General features: G+C 41.7%; 1 protein-coding gene across 2 annotated transcripts in view; it reads left to right on the top strand.

The window, feature by feature from the left end:
- The window catches only part of mrpl23 (mitochondrial ribosomal protein L23), a 42,230-nt gene that overhangs the window by 21,206 nt on the left and 805 nt on the right, over positions 1–20,219 (top strand). The window contains exons 5-6 of one of the 2 annotated variants that reach the window (XM_068314064.1): positions 11,095–11,183; positions 19,680–20,219. The exon at positions 19,680–20,219 is cut by the window's right edge and continues 805 nt beyond it. In XM_068314064.1, coding sequence (XP_068170165.1) covers positions 11,095–11,183; positions 19,680–19,905 — 315 coding nt within the window. In that variant the 3' untranslated portion in view covers positions 19,906–20,219. The remainder of the gene's footprint in view (positions 1–11,094; positions 11,184–19,679) is intronic. The other variant, XM_068314065.1, reaches the window with a different exon arrangement.

The raw sequence follows: 20,219 nt of genomic DNA, 5'->3' as shown, positions 1-20,219 counted from the left end.
TAAAACCAAATATCCGGCCTATTTCTCTGGCAGGTTTTTGGAAAAACATGCTCTTTCAACTCACTTTCTGACCGCACTCTCTCTCTTTTGTGTACGCACACACACGTACTCTCACACAAAGTAATACTCAGAGAGCCCTAGAAAGCCCTCCTCCGTTTGCAGCGGTGGGTAGAAAACAAGATTGTTCTTAATTGACACCACATGTGGGAGAGTGTTCTGTCTGTTGGGTCGATGCTAACACTGCCCCCCACCCCCACCCTCCTCCTCCTTCTCCTCCTCTTCGTCCTCCTCCAGCAGCTAATATTGTGGCAGTAATATGTTAGCTCTCTGTCTCTCCCTCTCTCACATTTGGTATTCTTCGTTTGTGGTAGAGGGGAGGCCTCCTGTTAACAGGGTTCACAGACGGCCATTTTCCTCATGTTTAGGGGTCCCCAGTATTGGAGGGGAGGTGGTTGTTAGTGTCTGGATGTATGAAATGTGCACTGTGTGTGGGAAAGTGTATGTGTGTAATGGGCTCATGCAGCAGAGGTGACTAAGGGCATCATGGAGTCATGCCAGAGTAGGGAGGTCCTGAGGCGGGCATAGCGATCAAGGGGAAGGGGGAGTGTGTGTGTGTGTGTGTGTGTGTGTGTGTGTGTGTGTGTGTGTGTGTGTGTGTGTGTGTGTGTGTGTGTGTGTGTGTGTGTGTGTGTGTTCGTGCATGTGTATGTGTATGTGTGTGTGTGTGTGTGTGTGTGTGTGTGTGCGTGCATGTGTGTGTGTGTTAAATGACGGTGCTGGGGTGACAAAAACAAATACTAAAAGGTTGCTTCCCTTAGACTACTTTTACTTCTGGTTACACATCAGTGAGAATGATTTCTAGACTTTTTTTTAACTTGGGCTACTTGTATTTGGCTACTTGGCCTTACTTGGGCCTGAAGACATAAGTGAATAAAATTGGGTTCCAGAGCGTCGTCTAATGAAAACGCCTCCATAGTGTGGCTTTGTCCATCCATCCATCCATTCTCTTCCGCTTTATCCACCGTAGCGGGTCACGGGGACTGGAGCCTATCCCAGCTGGCATAGGGCGTGAGTTGGGGGACACTCTGGGCACGACGCCAGTGCGCCGTGGAGCCACACACAAGGACAGACACCACACACACACTCACTCCTACGGGCAATTTGGGACCGGCCAATGAACCTGAAGCGCATGCTTTTGGAGGTGGAAGGAAGCTGGAGAACCCGGAGAGAACCCACGCAGACACGGGAAGAACATGTAACCTCCGCACAGAACGGGACTCGAACCCGGACCCGCCATGTTGTGCGGCGACAGCGCTACCCACCGTGCCACCAGTGTAGCTTTGTAAATGGCCAAAATTCAGCTTACAATAACGACTGTACAGCCCAGCCTTTTATGTGCTCTTTCAGCCACATGCATGTCTTTAACCTGCATATTAAAATCTCAGACCATGTAGCTTTGTTAGCATTGAAAACTCTGCTAACATTATTAACGCACCATAACTCACTTGCTACCAATGACGTCTGTAGACGTCAATTCCATTTTTCCGCTTTGATGGACTGGAGGACAGAAAGTCCAACGTCTAATCATGAATGACTGAGCCAGGTACGGAACAGAGGATTGTGAATCAGAGGAAGATGGAAAAGTTGCGGCAGCTTACGATGCAACAAAGTTTTCACCCACGAGCGAACGCGGCTTCGCTCTGATTGGAGCATCTTGCGGTCATTCAAGAGCAGAAAGAAAACACCGATAAACGACTGGAGCGTCTGAGGAAGTCCAATGCAGGAGATCAATTACTACAAAGCACTGGAAGCAAATGAGTCAAGAGTAGGTTTGCCGTGCCGTTGCTATGCTCTTATTCTGTGGTGGTGTTTTAGAGAAGCGAACATTGAGACTCACACAAAGATACTTTTGTGAATCTGCGTGTGGTTTTTTGGAAACATTGTCAAAAATAACCCGTTTTCAACGAAACAGTTGTGTGAAGGGGACCTGAAATGGTATTTGTGGTAGTAGTAGTGGCTGCACTGGTGGTACCACTTGTTTCATATTTAAACCATCAATTCTTATGGCTCAATGTATCTGACGTAGACGGCTGATGTTATAATTTGTATGCAGTCCTTGTTTTGACCACCCGTGTCGACATCATCTTATGTGCAATGGATGGATGACATTCCTTCTTTGCTTCTCTGTATATAGCTTCATTTTCACCGCCTGCAACCCACATGTAAAGAAAAAGAAATTGTTTTGGTTGAACTTTTATTAAATCAATTTTTATTTTTAAATGTGACACGTTGAAGAAGAAAGCACGAGCATTGAGTGGCCAAACCTCCCACAGCAACAGCCTCATTATATTAGTAAGGCCATGGTAGGACTCCCAACATTTAATGCATTCAGATTTTCGGCGCTTTGATGAATATGTAATTGCTCCATCTGGTAGAGGTCCCCTACTTTTTGAATTCATATATATTTCTTGGGAGGATCTGGTTTCACCCGTCTTACATTTGTAGACCTTAAGGCTGCAGTAAGTATTATATCGAAAAGGTATTTCTTGCTTTTTTTATTCAGATGCTATGATGTTGATTCCAGTATATCCGAGTGAGATCCTGGGGAACACCATTTATAGCACAATACACACCTCCTTTCAACACACATTTAACTTTAGACATAACAGACAACTTTTGTTTGTGTCTCTGTATTTAAAAATCTTTGTGTCATGTCATATCATATTCATCCATTGAGGGAAAATACTCTAGTCCTTACCTAGCAAGTCACAATACCTTTTCTGTTTTGGAACTTGTATTTTGGCAGCAAATCCCCTTTCAGGATTGACAAAACTGTGCCTGATGGAGAAAAACAATTTTTTTGTAGGGTTTACCCTCATTAAATTCTTTTGGTCCATCTCACAGCTGGACTGCACAGTGCTACATTTTACAGTTAAACTTTGATTCCATTTGAAAGCTTTAGAAAACCACATCTGCTGCTTTACGCGGAAGAGAAAACACTCCTGAAATGATTGTCTGTTTTGAATTTCAGTCAGTCAAGTACTCTCTGCCTGGCATGCAAATGAAAAGGCTGTGGCAACTTTTTGGGTTGAGGAGGGGTTTTTCTCTCTCCCTCTCCCTGAGTTCATCCGAGTTGCTGGAGGGTGACTCCATGAATGTATGAATGGGATGCTTTACCCTTGTCGACATCACTGAATGATTCAGAGCGGTGCCACATTATTCTGCCAATGTCAAATACATGCGGTATCAACAATTAGCGTATTGTCTACAACTGGTTGAATCTCCATTCTGCAATCCAGATTTCATGTCATTTGGGAATCTCTGTAAAACGTTGGGCATCAATTAAAATGGAATGCAAAACGAGTATGACTGACCCCTCCTCACAGAGCTGTTTTTGAGCCTTTTGAGGATGCCCCTTTCCTCCCAATCATGATGCTATCACCCATCATGTAACCTGTGTGCCTGTGGAATGTGCTCAAAAGGTGTTTTTTTTGTGCATTCCACAGCTTTCTCAATCTTTTGTTGACCCTGTCCCAACTTGTTAAAATATGTTGCTGTCTTGTTGTTGTCTTTGTTTTCAAGATACTTTTTGTTTTCAGTTTCACACAGTCTCCTAACAATTTTAGGATTGATTGTATTTTTTAATTTTTTTTGGAAATAGATTTTAAAACTGTTCTGCCAGTGACGTTTGCAACATAACGACTATTTCTAATTGGTCGAGACAGGTTTCTTAGAAATCAGGTGAAAGTTCCTTGTTTTCTTGAAGGACCGAGATGGTATCCACGTAAAGATCGGAATCCCAAACATTTTGTTTTCAGACGAGGTCAGATGGGAGGAGCAGCAGTTTGTGTTCTCTCTGTGTTGGGCACTGCATGGCACGTCCAGGCACCTGTGGGATACTCAAAACATTTAGAATAAAAATCACTAGTTAACTGTTTTTAACAGTGTGTATACGCCTAATAAAATCACAGAGATTAGAAACCCATGTGCACCAACAGTTATTTGCCTTGCTGGGAGCTCGACAGCACGACCAAAAGTCCATCTTCTTGTGGAGTGAGTTTGCATAAATCCCACACAAGTCCCATTCAACTGTTTTTCAGTAGACAAAAGCTTACTTCATGTAGACGAAGGAGAATCTGCATGAGTGAATATTGATGGTGAGTGAGAACTTTGTCGCAGAAGGGAGAGCAGGCACACAGATGGTCCAATGCGTTGTCACAATGCAGGCCTTTAGTTGTCATGAAGTGATTACAACTAGCAACTAGTTTTGTTTACACATAAACTGATGATGTCACCACTGAGATAAAAGTCACAATTTTGTTCTTCTATATTTTAAGACTGCCTGTACATATGTACATGGATCTTATCTTCTTTTTCTTTCGGCTTTTCCCTTCAGCGGTCACCACAGCAAATCAATTACCTCCAAACTTGTATTTCAGTCGCACTGAAATGAGATTTAAAAAATATTTTAAGAGCTTGTATTTACATTTTCATTCATAAGCAGATTTGAGCACTAAAATTGAGAATTTTAGTTACGAGCTCTGCAGAAAAGCTAATTTTGTTTGTATCTCTTCTTGTGTGGACATTTTCCTGTATTAAACACATCCTCTCTCTCTCACACACACACACACAAACACACACACACACACACACACACACACACACACACACACACACACACACACACACACACACACACACACACACACACACATCTTTACTATTTGACAGCAGTGCAGTCCATCCAGTTCCACCAATCATATTGCTCAGTGCCCCAAAAAGACGTGTCCCAACACACCAACCACAGAACAAAGCAAGATGTGGGCTTGGACCAACAGTTATAGAATAAATGGTAGCTTCATTAAAATTGCTCATTTCCCGTGTTTCTTTCTGTCGCTTTTCTCCACTCCTATTCAATCTACAGCGAAGGCGTCACTCGCAGTAAGAGAGAGTATGGAGGGAGAGAGTGAGACAAACAGAAGAGTCTGAGAGGCAAACATGGAGGAGTTGTGAGACAGCTGAGGAGGAGTGAGAGAGAAAGAAACAGCTTGTGTGTAGAGTGATTATGACAGGGAAGCAGTGGCCAATCCTGACTGTCCCCTCTGTTTGACTGACACTAGATGGCAACGTTTTGCTGTACAGCTTCTCTGGCTAGCCTCTGTCAGCTCCCCTCTGTTATTGACTCCTTCCCGGTTAACAACAGACCCTCCAGGGTTGTGCGTAGTTATGTGACTGTCTGTGTGCCGCTAGACTGAAGGAGTCCCGGTTATTACAAGATGGGGGGGTCTGAATACCCCATGACCTCCCCTCCCGTTCCTGTCCTCCACTGTGAGCCCTGGCTCTCTTGGGTTTGAGGTGCTGAATCAGGCAGTCAGCTGATGGGGGAAATCTTGCTTATCTGTGTGGAATTTTATTATTCTCAACTATTTGGATCATGATGGCTCCCTCTCTCATTCCCTCCCTCTTCCTCTCTTCCACCTTGTCACGCAAACACAGACTTTCCTCACATAGTCTGTCTGTCTGTCTGCCGCTGTGCTTCCTTCCCTTCCCTGTGTTGCCTCACCCTTGCTTATCACACCAATTAACTTTCAACTTCTGCTGCTCTCTCTCCGTCTTTTCTTTCCTTCCCAGTCTCTCATTTTACATCATGTTGAGCAATTTGTCAAATGAAAATCTTCACTTTTAATACCAACCACAAGTAATTTTTACATGACTTTCTTCTGGATGCAAGGTTGTTTTCCTGTATCCTAGCATACATGCAATGCTGTACATTTTAATGTATTGGAAAGCAAATCAATGAAATGGATTGGGGAACGTGACCGTTCCTGTCCTTGACCGGTCTTGTCCCATGGTCTGTATGTGCATTTTTAATTATGAGCTATTGTAATGTATTAGGGCGGCACAGTGGCGCAGTGGTTAGCGCTGTTGCCTCACAACACGTTGGACCTGGGTTCGAGTCTCGCTCTGTGCGGAGTTTGCATGCTCTCCCCATGTCTGCGTGGGTTCTCTCCGGGTTCTCCGGCTTCCTCCCACCTCCAAAAGCATGCGCTTCAGGTTGATTGGCCGTTCCAAATTGCCCGTAGGCATGAGTGTGTGTGTGCATGGTTGTGTGTCTTTGTGTGTGGCTCCGAGGTGCACTGACGTTGTGCCCGGAGTGTCCCCCGCCTCATGCCCTATGCCGCCGAGATAGGCTCCGTCTCCCCCGTGACCCGCTGCGGCGGATATAGCGGTGATAATCTGAAGATGACTGACTGACTGTAATGTATTAAAAGCTGAAGACATTGCTTCTGCTTTGGTCTGTTCATTGTTAATATAGACATATTTTCTTAAAAAATCCGAAAGTATACAATCAGTTGACTTTGCCATGTCAGAAGATGCTTATGTGTATCGTTTATGATGAACTCTTAGGAGATTTAAAAAGTAGTAATAATTTATATCCCTTCATTTGGTAGAAATTTTCATGTTATTGTATCTTGTTCGATTATAAAGCACATCTGGAGATCAGTGGTGTATATAATTATTTTAAATTTATAGTTGAATTAATGGTATTTTAAAGTTGGAGAAATATCAATGACCGGTCCTGTGCATTGGACATGATGTTCTCCTCCACGTTGAAACACTTCATCACCATGTGGTTCATCACCATAGCCAGTGAGCTGCTTTAGCTACAGATCCATATGTTTCTACAAAGAGAAGAGGCAGAGCAATAAATCAGTTCGTCAGAAAATGATGATTCACCATTTTACCAGAACATTCAAAGTCTTGCTTCTTCCTTCACGTATGTTATCACATGAAGCGGGTGAGAAAGAATGGGCCGACACGCTTATTGCTATGTGTACATAAGGTACACGTGATCACATTGGTCAAAGCAGAAGCATTCCTGGTAATCAAACTTCAAGACAGTTATTCCAGCCGTTCTTCCTACATTTCTCCTGAATTTGAAAAATTCACCCATAAGTAAAACCCTGTGTATGAGTAGGTTTCATAAGAGCTCAGAGGAGAGAGAGCATGAATTATAGAGAACTGAGCAGGGTCTCAACCATCCGGTTTGGAATCTCACACGCAAACCCTCTTCTTTCTTTTTTTTATTTTGAGTTGCGTGAGTTGAGACTGTTTTTTCTTTGTCATATGTTTGACTTTACACACAATTCATTTTATATTACACAAGCTTTACTGACATGACTGTTTTGAAAATGTCCCTCCACAGTGAATGATTACTGCTGATTAATTTGATCTCGTAAAACAAAAGAGGGATGAATAGGGCCAGTGGCTCAAAAGCAGACATGTAAAGAAATCCTGTGTAATGTAACAATAAATTAAATGCACATCGTTTATGAATGCACACATTTTTTAATACATTTTTTATTTTCATCTCCTGACTACGTCTCTCCTCATCCTACATTTTCTGAATGTTCCCTCATGTAAAGCCCTTGACACACACACACACGCACACGCACACACACACACACACACACACACACACACACACACACACACACACACACACACACACACACACACACACACAGACACACACACACACACACTTACCAACCTGCTCACATACAAACCTGAGTGATGCATGTAACTTTTCTTGATTACCCCTGACCTCCTGACCTGTAATGACATGGCTGCCACTTTGATCAGTCAATCAGGAGTTGGCACCACCCAGGTTCTCAGCAGGGCTGCCACTGGCACTGATAAAGCCTTCTGATAGGTCCCTGCTGATGCATTTCCTGTTTTGGTATGCTTCTTCATTTTTTATTTTTTCCACCAGCTGGTCCTTGAATTCCTCAGAGCCGGGGAGGGGGCAGGGGCATTGGCTGGATGTTTATATTGCATGTGCATGTAGGGTTGTGTGTGTCTGTGTTTGTGCGAGGTTCGTGTGTGTGTGCGCGTGTGTGCGTGCGTGCGTTTGGTAGCCTAGATAGTTGTTTCTGGGGCCAACAGGGGGTGGGGTAGATGATGGGGATGCTTGAAATTGGAAGGAGGGAATGTGAGGGTTGTTTACATGCATTGACGGGAGAGAAATGGGGTACATTGTGGGGGTTGGGGGGTGTGAATGACATAGATGGAGGAGATAATGATAGTGAACAGCTGTGGTTGTGTGTGTTTGTGTGTGTGTAATGTGGTAGGAATGCTGAGATAGGCAAGGTTTAGGTGTGATTTGGATTTAAGGCACAGGGGCTGGATGAATGGCTAAAAGCAGCAGGATTCACTGTCTGTTGGTCATTATCTCTAATATGGACAGATTTGTTTGTGTTATTCTTAGCTGTTATTGTTGTTGTTGTCCAACTGTCTATTCAAGACCAGATAGATGTAAACGTCTTTGTGGGTGGCTGGGTGTGTATTTAGATGGTGATGATCTTTTCCGGAGAGCTCTGTTACCAGGGGTCCAATGTCTCCAGTAGCAGGTTGGGAGCAGACATGCCCAGACATGAAAACTACCGCACGCACGCACGCACACACACACACACACACACACACACACACACACACACACACACACACACACACACACACACACACACACACACACACACACACACACACACACACACACACACACACACACACACACACACACACACACACACACACACACACACACACACACACACACACACCTTTGTCTCTGGGCAGAAGTATATTCGGATCTATCAATGGATTCTCTGCAATCTAATGCCAGAGCTGCTGTTCCCCCACCTGCCTCACTCCTGCTCTTTGTCCCACAAAGTGGGTCTGGTTCAGATCTGGGGAAATAACAGGCACCACAGATTTCTGGGCAATTTAATTTATTGGAGGTTAAGTATTTTTCTTCCTTTATATTATCACATTAATAAATATTTTCTATAGTAAATATTTCAGTTACATTAGCTTTCATTCCAGGTATTTAAGTATGCAACTACACCAGCCAAAATTCTCTGCCAGTGCCAGACTGTCAGAGCAACATCAGATAAAAGTTTAGTACAGTGATAAGATACTGGAAAAAAACAAATGTTTGATCTTAGGTGGTATTTTGGAGTATGAAAAATATTTGAAATAGCTCTTAACTATGTAATACTGATTAGGATGTTTCCATGTGTAAGACTGTAAATAGACATGCAGCTTGCTGAGAATGAACAGGCTTCAACTTATGTTGTTTTATACTATTAAAGGTCCTATTCAGTTTTAAACATCAGGTTTTTCATTAAATTCAAACTTTGTTTAGATGCTATTTAGGCTGAGACTGTGTCCTGCTGTGGCCTTTCAGTATATTAGATGGCAGATTTCTATTGGTAATGTAGTTGTGTCAGTAGGGAGAACAAAATGTGTGGTTTTGGCAAAAAGTTTGGCAAACTTGTCGGGATTATTTAATTAAAATGTGGGTGACGGAGTAAGCCTTAAGAAGTTTTATGCATCAATGCTGAATCAATGCCATATGAATCCAAAGTCTGCTGCATCTCCCTTTGAAAGGCAAAATAAAGAATCGCAATTTACAACTCAAAGTGCTGAATCTTTCTTCAGTCTGTTGGTGTTATTTTACCGCTGGATTTTGTTGGCGATGTTGGGGGTTTAGAATATTTTTGGAAGTTTGCAGTTGGTTGGTTTTTGCAGATGCTGCATTTTGGCTTTGCACAGCAGGATTGTCAGTCTTTGTTTCACACGCCATGGGACTGTAACAGCTACATGAACCACACAGAGACACAAACATACAATACTACAACCCAGAGCTGACTAATTTCTTTGGCTGTTGCCAGGCTGTAGAAGAGATGTCATTGTAATTGGAGGGAGGGCCTGGGTCATGACCCTAAACGAACCCACAGCAGGGTGCTGTTGGTTAGTGGTCTGGTCTCACTGCCACTTATCTGTCTTTTACAAGCCTCATTTACAGAACCTTTTCAAGGCGGGCCTGGTGCGCCTTTATTCCGCCCTGATGTTCGGTATAAATTCATTGAAGTCATGATGGGGGCCTGCACCATTCCAGCAGTAAATATAGTAATGGTACCAAACCCTACATCTGTGTTAATGCCAGACGGGCCGTGACCTTTTGATGATGTATGATGCATGTGGCCCAAAATGGAATGCTTAAGATGTAACTAGTAGCAATCGGCAGCGAAGTCAAAGAAGAATGAAAGGGCATGTTAACACAGAGTCATCATCACACTATGTTGTTGATACTGTTGTTATACATCATGTCTTTTTTCTGCTTTATGTTGCCATTATGAAATGTTGCCGCCTTAAATCTAATTTCTTGACCTTACTTTGTTTTAAGGGACTGAACTAATATTAAGTGTGATGCATTAATTGCTTCAGCATATTGTACGTATTCCCATTGAGGCGTTTTCCTGAGAAAACAGCAGTATTTATCTTTTGCATTGACTTTCTGTACCCTGTCCGTCACCCTTCCTACTCATCAGTCTATCTCCATCTGTGTGTGTGTGTGTGTGTGTGTGTGTGTGTGTGTGTGTGTGTGTGTGTGTGTGTGTGTGTGTGTGTGTGTGTGTGTGTGTGTGTGTGTGTGTGTGTGTGTGTGTGTGTGTGTGTGATTTGTGTGTCTTCTGTGATGTGTGTGTGTGTAGCAAGGGCTTTACATGAGGGAACATAGTCGGGAGATGAAAATAAAAAGGCCTGGCTGCAGGAGCTGTTTATAATTATCAGGCAACATCTCTTGGTCTCTTCTGCCCCCTCCATCAGCTTTCCTGCCCCTCCCAGTTTTGACTATTTTTTGTTGTTGTTGCTGATAAGAATGTGCTGTTGAATAATTCGGTATTAGTCTGATGAACTCTTTGTGTAGAGATGAACATAATGGGCCTGGTATTGTGCATATAGAACCTCAGATCAATGGTTGTAGTGTTGTTCGAATCAAACAGGATGCTGAGTGGGTCACTTCTACATTTTTTACCGTCCAGACATCGTCTGTATGTCAGTCGTCAGTATGTCGCTCAAGATTTTGCAGACTACACATGATAAAACTTCACATATATTTGAACTGTGTTATTGACTTTGTATTTTGATTGTTATATTATTATGTATGTTATTACATGAAACAGTCATCATGATCATTTCCCTTTTGAAATTTTGATTTTCCTCAATTCCTCAATGGGGCGGCAGTGGCTCAGCGGTAGAGCGGACGTCTTGGAACCAGACAGCGCCCAGCCATCGGCGGTTCGATTCCCGCTCCAGCCAGACATCTTCGGAGTGTGAGTTGACAGTGGGAGGTGTCAGCTCACCTCCCAGCCACTGCCGAGGCGCCCTTGAGCAAGGCGCCGTCCCCCCCACAAGCTGCTCATTGGGGCGCACCCCTGAAGCTGCGACCCGTCCCTCCACCTCCCTGCACTCGTTGTCATTAACTGCATGCCTACAGGCCCCTAGTGTGTGTTGTGTTCAGAGGCCTGTATACAATGTTTTGTGTGTGTATGCTGACTAACACACACACATATATATATATATATATATATATATATATATATATATATATATATATATATATATATGCATGTACAAAAACTGGAGAGGAAAACATAATTTCCCAATTGTGTGGACAATTAAAGGTGGATTATTATTATTATTATTATTATTATTAAGATTGTGTTGTGTTTCCTCAGGCTACCTTTGTTTTGTGTTTTGTAAGTTAATATTTATGCAATTCCACATGAGATAAACACTAAATACTCCTTACACAACACTAGGCTAACCAAGAAGAATGGGAGATCTCATGTGAATGTTTTGCGGACAGTTTCTGGTGATGCTGGGGGAACATGTTTTCGGGGTGCTGGCAGACTCTGCTTGAATATTTGAGTGCAAACCCAGGTTTATTTCATTCAGTCTGTCAGAGAGAAAGTCATGTTTGTGGGTTTTTGCAGTTCAAAACAACAACCAGTGTTCTGATACGCCCCAAACCTTTTTAAAAAAGAAGTTGTACAGCGTGGTTGTAATGTTGAATTGTAGAAATTGTAATTCTGTGGGATGATTCATTCTTAGAGAAAGCTGATAAATATCAAAATCATTTTCTAGTACCAAGACCACAAATTTTAAAACGTTAGCCTCCATAACTTTGGTGGGAAACTGTGTCTGGTGAGGGACGCTCTCTTCAATTGTCTCATGTGAACAGAAACCCCACCCTTCTTGTTTAATTTTTATGGGTTCAAAGCAAACTTGATTGGATCAGTTATAGCCAAATGGTAATTTTATTTTATTTTTTTACAGCTACAAAGAAACAGCTTTCGATATGCCAACATTTACTCCTTCTTGGAAATTCCAATCAAACTTATCAAACCATATCCTTTGCAGTTCACTGCAGTCAACTATTTGTTTTTAATCTGATATGAAGTCCAGAGATAGTACATTATGGCAAAAATATAGATAGCTCTGTGGAACCAATGTTTGACCTAAAGAAAGTGGAGTCTAGCTGTTTTTGCTGTATTATGTAATAAATATTTGGCTGCCTAAATCTAAAATTATGCCAAAACACTCCAGTAAACAAGCTTGATAGTCAATCAGACTTTCATTTTACAAACTCTGGAGAGCTTATAACTGGGCTTTGTGAACTTAAATGAACCAAAAAGAAAAATGCAGCAAAATATATCGTGGTTGAGACCAAACAAAAGTAACTCAAGAAGTTGTGATCACACATTTATAATCTGAAGTTAGATGGCTAAAGTCTGTTTGGAAATGTGGTATATGGTCTTCCCTCTAATTGAGTTGCCTTTGAGCGAGGCATGTAATCTCTTCCAACTAGTGCTGCTTAAACGACAGGAAATTCAGACTCGCAGCTTCAGGTCTCAATTTGTTCAGTGTGACCTGCTGATAAAGGGAATGCTGTTTGTTCAGTTAGTGTTTACCTTGATACGTAGTGTTTGTGTTTGTAGGGCTTCCCTCAACTTTAATCCTCATTTCTGTGGTACCTCAATAATCTGCCAGGGTCTACAACTGTGTGGTCAGACAAAGTTTGACCACAATGTGAACACCTTTCTGTACACACACACGCACGCACACACACACACACACACGCACGCACGCACGCACACACACACACACACACACAGTATTCAAGATGTTTATGTGCTTTACTAGTTAACCCCACCACACAGCCACCACAGCCACATGAACCACAGCCCCATGAGATTTCTCCCCGCATCGTCAACACCTCTAAGTTTCAGTGTGTGGCCCGGATTTGGCTGTGCTATAATGACGACCGCCAACATCTGGGTGATTTTTTTTTTTTTGTCCCCTGATTGTTTTCTGAATGACTGTCTCCTGATGCCTTCTGGATTGTTCCTCATTAAGTAAAAAATGGAAATGACAGTCTCTTCCTTCTGGTGTGAATGGCTTTCACATTTTCAGAGCCTTTAAAGCCCTTTCAGTCTCTTTGAGAGCTCCTCTGTTCTGTCAAGTGTGGTCATCCAAGAAGTCAGTGTACTTAGCCGCCACCCCTCAGTCACATTTTATTTAGCTCTATAATAACTCCTTGTGGTCGAGGTTTGAGAGAACACAAAAGAAAGGCCAATCTGGGTGAGATTGGATTTTCTGGGTTAGATTTGGATTTTCTGATTTTCTTAGTTCTCTTGATTATCCGAATGGAAGTCACCATTTGACCATGAGAGTAGTTTTACAGCTGTTAAACGGTCATAAAATGGTGTTCCAACCTCATTTCATTCCAGAGGACATAAAATCTGATACCTTGAAAGCTACCCTTTAGATGGAGGATATTGGAAAATGAAATCAAGCCTACTACAATGGATTGTGTAATAGTCTTCAACAGCCTCCTTTTGCTTCTTTATTTTTGGATTAGGAGCATTGTTCCTACTCTGTTCTTACTTTCCAACCCACTCACAGATATTTAAATGTGGATCTCATCTTTCACACGTCGCTGCCTGCTACTGCAGTGGGTCTGGGTTCCGTCCTGTCATATTCAGCTCTCATATTATTGGGGTAAATCAGCCTTTTGTTTCCTTCAGCTTCTAACTCTCTATTTTAAGCACCGGCCCTTCCTGTTTTTGTCAAAAGACATTTTAACATTTCAGGCTAGAAGAACTCTGGCTTTCACGTTTCAAATGTGAATCTAAACTTATGAATAATTAAAGTCATCCCTTCCCTTTCGTATTTGACTTCATTGATTTCATATGCAGTCCAAGGTTGGCGGATGCACATTTGTCCATTCTTTCAACATGCTTCTATTTTTTCTCCTCTTAAAAGGAAATTATTACATAGACCAACACGCGCCAGGACTTTTTCCCCCTGTGGCTGTTTTGGAGTTATGACTGCATGCTCAGTTTGTCACAGATCAGAAGCAAAGGTCAAGCAGATGGAATACAGTTGTCCTTTGTGTCTCTGTTTCCATCCCTCTCCCAGTCCTCTCTATTTTCATTCTCCTCTTTCCTTCCTTCCCTCTGGGGCTGCAAACAAGATTACTTAGGGTTTGTGTATGACTCTGTCACATGAGCAGACACACACACACACGCACACACAAACCCAAGTTTGATGTGGTAACATTTCACTGAAGTGCATTTGTACTTTCTGAATGTAACTACTGCAAAAATAGTATCAGATACAGATAGCTGTCCCCACTTTGGTGGTTAACTTGTTAAACTTAGTGGTCCTCAGGTGTGACACAAAACTGATCAAGACTACATAGAAAGTTGTTTTTTAAAATCCAGCACTGTAAGAAATAACCATTCATTCGTTCATTCATTCATTCATCTTTCTGACTACTTATTCCCCTTTTCACGGGTCACGGTGGTTGATGGAGATTATCCCAGCTGACTTACAGGCAGGAGGTGGGGGACACTCAATATGTTAAAAAAAAGAAAAGAAAGAAATGTTAATTTTTAATTCATAGTTTACATGAAAATACAACTATAGTTCAAGTTGTGTTATGTTTAAACCCCAACAGCTAGATTGTGGTATTGCAATCTGTCTTCTGAGCGGTTCTCAAACAATATAAAATCAACTCAGAGAGGAAGAAGTAAGCACATATCACCATCGTAAACACAAAGAACACAGGCCTATGAAATGTTATATCCCTTTGTTTACGGAAACCCTTTTTACTCTTGAGGTTGCGCAACAAGGCCACCGCCAAGACCCTTCACTACGCTACGCTAGATTCATTTATTTACATTAAACAAACCAACTGCGGCACAATGCCACTCCAGTGTGTGAATTCAGGCATAATGCCAACATTCTGTAAGAAACAGTACAGCACAGTAGTGTTGTCTTCTAGTATGACATTTTACATGTCTCTTGTGTTTTTTAAATAATGCAGTAACACAGCAACGGCAGTCGTTTACCTTTGTCATTACATGCAGACCAATTTCATGCTCTTGTCAGAGGATAGGGACCACCTGGACGCTGCCCTGTCTTAGATTGGACATATTTAGTATATTTAAGTTCTATCTAAGTTAGCTGCTAACCACTGTCAGCTGATTTTTCAGCTGACAGTGACCGATTGTGACCACATGAGCATAAGTCGTCATAAAAAGTATCACATCACAACCTCATGCCTGACGCCTTGCCGACACGTCTTTTATGCGGACATTGATTAATCGCTATTCCTCCCTCCTCTTCCAGCTTAGAGGAAGACCAACAATGACCCAATTAATTCCTTTGTCACCTTCATACAGAATAGCAACGTGTAATAAAGGGACAACAGTTCCACCTTAAACAGGGTTCGTAAAAGGAGCTAGTGTTGCGATACGCTAAATCATAACCCTGTATCATGATTCAGTATCGTATCACAAAGGTGCACTACACTACCTGGAGCAAAACGAGACTGTGGATTAGAGATGATCCCAATGGGGGAAGTGAGGAGGGCTGGTTGTCATCGAGCGACAACATTTCTCTTCTCTTTTCAGTCACCCCATTGTTTCTCATTCATTTCCAGTTGAGAAGGAAAATGTAGCGGCTCGTCTATGTAAGAGCACTATGTTTACATCATTTGCAGTGTGGTGCCTCCTACCAGTATTACCACATGGCAACGTCATTAAATTGTTAGCATACGAAAGATGAAAGCAGCACAAAAGGAAATATCCACACCTAAAATTTGCCATGTAGAAAACGTAATGGCTAACATAAGCAAACCCTTCTGAGCACATAGTGACTGACCAATGTCATTTTTGGCCAGGCGTCAGTGTTCCCCATAAATCACAAATCACACACTCTTTTTTTACAACCTGTTGAAGGTGGATTTGGTGTGACTTCATTACACTGCCCCATACAGTACAAAAGTTACAGAGGTGTAATGGAAGGTTAGCCTGTTTCTATTGTGGTGCAATGTATGTATTTAAAACAAGAATATTAATGCTCTTTACCTACACTTTCTTTCACTGTAAAATTACATCCAGCAGACGCTTAACACAGACACACACTTAAACAAACACACGCACGCACGCACGCACACACACACACACACACACACACACACACACACACACACAGGGTGTGGTCCACTTCCAACAATAAGACTTGTTTAACGAGTCCGAGTACTTTGTGTAGTTCAGTCTCAAAGCTTTGCTCTTTTTGTGAGTCACACTTTCTGAGGTTCATATGAATTTTAATCTTTGCTACAATACGTGTAAACACAAGGTGTCCACACTGCATCGCATAAGTACTTGTAAGTAAGTCGGATGAAGTATTGTTCAGTCTACTGCTTGATTGTCTTCCCACTGCCAGGTCTGGTGTGTATAATGCTGTGGTAGACCCCTTCCTCTGTCACCCCTGCCTCTCCCAGTCACTTCCTCGAGGCGTATACCCCCATCTTTCTTCCTGCCACTGCTTCCTCCACTTATTCCTGGAGCAAATGTCCCTTTGCGTGGTTCTGTTTTTGTGTTCTGGATTTGATGTTCCTTGATGGCAAAGTTGTTGGGTGCAGAGAGACATAGAGGGTCTTGGCAGGGGCATCAGTTTCCAGGTGCTTATCTGGTGTTTGGCAGCTCTCTGCTGACTAAGCCCTCTTCTCCCCACAGGGTCCGCACCGTTGCTTCTCTTTCTGTCTTTCTACATTCATTAAAAAAAACCTGTAGTTTGCAATTGAGGTGTCTCCACAAGACGGGAACATAAGAGCCACAAGGCTTTTCTTTAAGGTTGTGGATGTTATGATTTATGTGCTCCTGAAAGCTGGTATCTCACAGTTTATAAATGGCAGGGGTTCATGAAGGAACTTGAAGTATATTCTGTTTGAAGTATCATAATTTACATATTAAATGGAACTAAATACCTAGTCATACTGGTATTTTCAGAGTTGACTTGGCATGTACAACAGTTGTGAGTCAGATCTTGAGGCAACTAGATGTTTGTATGCAAATATGTCGATATATCTTCCTACCAGAAGTTTTATCTAACAGTTAGTGTTTAAGAGAGATACCGGTGCAAGGTGGACTATTGTTTTTCTTGTATTGTTCACTTCTCTTTTTTTGGTAGCTTCATGTGTCTTTTGTACATATGAAACACTGCATGTACAGTACTACCTTGAGATATGAGTTAAATTTGTTCTGTGACTGAAGTGTTGTAAAAAATCCCCACATTTTTAGCAACCAATGGATAGAAACACGTTACCTGTGCCAAAATACGTAAGCTACGTAAACAATGATGAAGTGAGAATAGAAACTCAAGTCACGAGTGCACACAAGCTACATCTTTACTCCGCGAACAGGAATGAGATGGAGTTTCAGCTGATGTCGTATCCATTCACCTACTAGCGGTTGTAGCCAGAATCACGGGTCGTATCTCGGATTTTCGCTCGTATATCAAACAAAAATATGGACAGTTGTATGCCAAGAAGGTCGTATGTCAAGGTACTACTATAAAAGTATTTCTCCCATTTTGCATTTTCTACTTACGTATGTTTGATTATGTTTGATTATGCACATGGGGTTTGTTGGAATCCTTGTTTGTCATTCTAATACTGTATATTAAAGAGACTGTTTGCCTTTACTGAAGGAAAACTCTATTCAGATTGCTGGGAACGTGATGGGGATGTGCTTGATTATTTGCCTGGTTGCTACCCATGCTATTTAAGACTAGAAATACTTCTCACGTATTATTATTATCATTGTTGGTGTATCAATTTATATCCTGGAAACATTTTTAGAGGTTAGTCTAAAGTTCATTCAGTAGGTATCAATGTCATGCTTTGTCTCTTTATATATATATATATATATATATATATATATATATATATATATATATATATATATATATATATATATATATATATATATATATATATATATATATATATATATATATATATATATATAAATATGACAGAGCTTTGATTCTGGGGTTAAGTGCTGAAATGATTATTACAGAGCTTTGATTCTGGGGTTAAGTGTTGCTGGAAGAAGATATGATCAAAGTCAAAAGCTGCATTGTTGTTCTGTTGAAATAGTTGGCTGTCTGGAGATTCATGGATCATGGTTGTAGGCTTGTATAGAATACACTGAGAGACATTAGACAGTGAATAATGAATTCCTTCAAAGATGATACAGAAGTCTGTCACATAAAGTCTACAGAGCCACTTACTGTCAGCGTTTACTGCCAAAGGTCACATTACACATCGATATAAGTTGCACAGAAATGTCATGTACATTATATAATAGGAGCACTAATGTGAGCAACGCTGGTTGATTGTTTCAAGATAATTGATTGTTATTTTAGATAATTAAATGTTAAACAGAAACTTTTTCAGTTCAGCACTAGGCTGGATGAGTTTCATTATGCCTCCCCCTTTATAAATGAAATCATACTATGTGATAATGACATGCATGTTTGTCTTGGTAATTTTGGGGGTTGAAACACAGTAACATTCACATTCGAGCCAGACCATTTCATAACACCTACACACTGACCTCAAATAAAATATTTCACATTTAAACAGTACTTGATTGACAATTGTGTTCATGGAAGTGAAACAGCATCCATCTTATCATGATAAAGTGTATGCTTTTATTTGGTTGGTAACAAAAGTGACACTTAAATGCGTTTTAATCTTCGAAAAGTTATGATACAATTTTTTTCGGAGGTGAAGTCGCTGTGAATCGCCTCCAGTTGTGATTGATAATAGTGCATTTTTGTTTCCAGGTGTCCATGGGTGAGGCTGAGAGGGATAGGCTATGGATATGTGTGCATGCCTGCACCCGTTGACCTGTGTGTGTGTGTGTGTGTGTGTGTGTGTGTGTGTGTGTGTGTGTGTGTGTGTGTGTGTGTGTGTGTGTGTGTGTGTGTGTGTGTGTGTGTGTGTGTGTGTGTGTGTGTGTGTGTGCGCGTGCGTGCGTGTGAACTGTACTGTACTGTACGGTGGGCCTGAAACAAACTACGTTTGGGCCAGTGATGCATTAGCCATGGCCAGAGATGGGGTGGTATGGAATTAATAATGGATACCATCCTCTCCCTCTGAATAAATCAAGACCAGAGAAATGGAGAGATTAAATGTGGGAGAGAGTTGGAGGAATTGAATGCCAGAGAGAAAGCTTATTTGTGTAACTGGAAGAGTGGTACATAGAGAGAAATGCTGTCCTGAATGCCAAATCAGTATCTCAGTTCTCATCTCTTGAAAGAAAAGGGAAACAGAGTTGGACATGTTTATATATGTCTCAAAAAATGTTTTTGGAAACGAATTAGAGTAGATCAAGTAACAAAATTCCTATTAGGTAGAAGTGTAGTTTCTTATCGTTTCTCTTCTTTTGCTGTTTGCATCGCAGGCCCAAGGCCAGACATTCACCTTCCCAGACATTTTCCCAAAAAAAGATGAAACGGCAGAAGAGGGTTCCTTTGAGGATATTCAGAAGAAATTCTATGAAGACATCAAGCAGAAGCAGAAGATGGACCCCAGGAGAGGAGGGGTCACTGAGTGGTTCGGACTCTGAGGCCGCCGCCCGCCACAGGAACTATGAAACTCTGTTTGTATTAATATGTGTGTGTTTATAGGGTGCAACATACATTGATTTACAAGGCAACTGTGATGTCAGTTGCATTTCTCCATGAAAACCACCATAATGAGCATATGTGTGTTTGACATGAGACATATGTTAAGTGTGTGTGTGTTAGCCTGCGAGGCTTGGGTCCAGTACCCTGAGCCAGAACAAAATCCCAGCAGGAGAATTGCGCCAACCAGCCCGCCATACAGAAAATCTATCACCTCAGATGACCTTCTTTCTGTCCTCCTTTCACTTGTCTTATTCAACCTACTGTTGTTTCTTCTTTTCTTTCCCATTCTTTTCCTTGTCTCTCCCGCTCCTTGT

The sequence above is a fragment of the Antennarius striatus genome, chromosome 4 (genome assembly GCF_040054535.1).
Source record: "Antennarius striatus isolate MH-2024 chromosome 4, ASM4005453v1, whole genome shotgun sequence".
Lineage (NCBI taxonomy): Eukaryota > Metazoa > Chordata > Actinopteri > Lophiiformes > Antennariidae > Antennarius > Antennarius striatus.
Note: the sequence above shows the minus strand (reverse complement) of the source record. Positions and strands in the feature narration are given on the sequence as shown.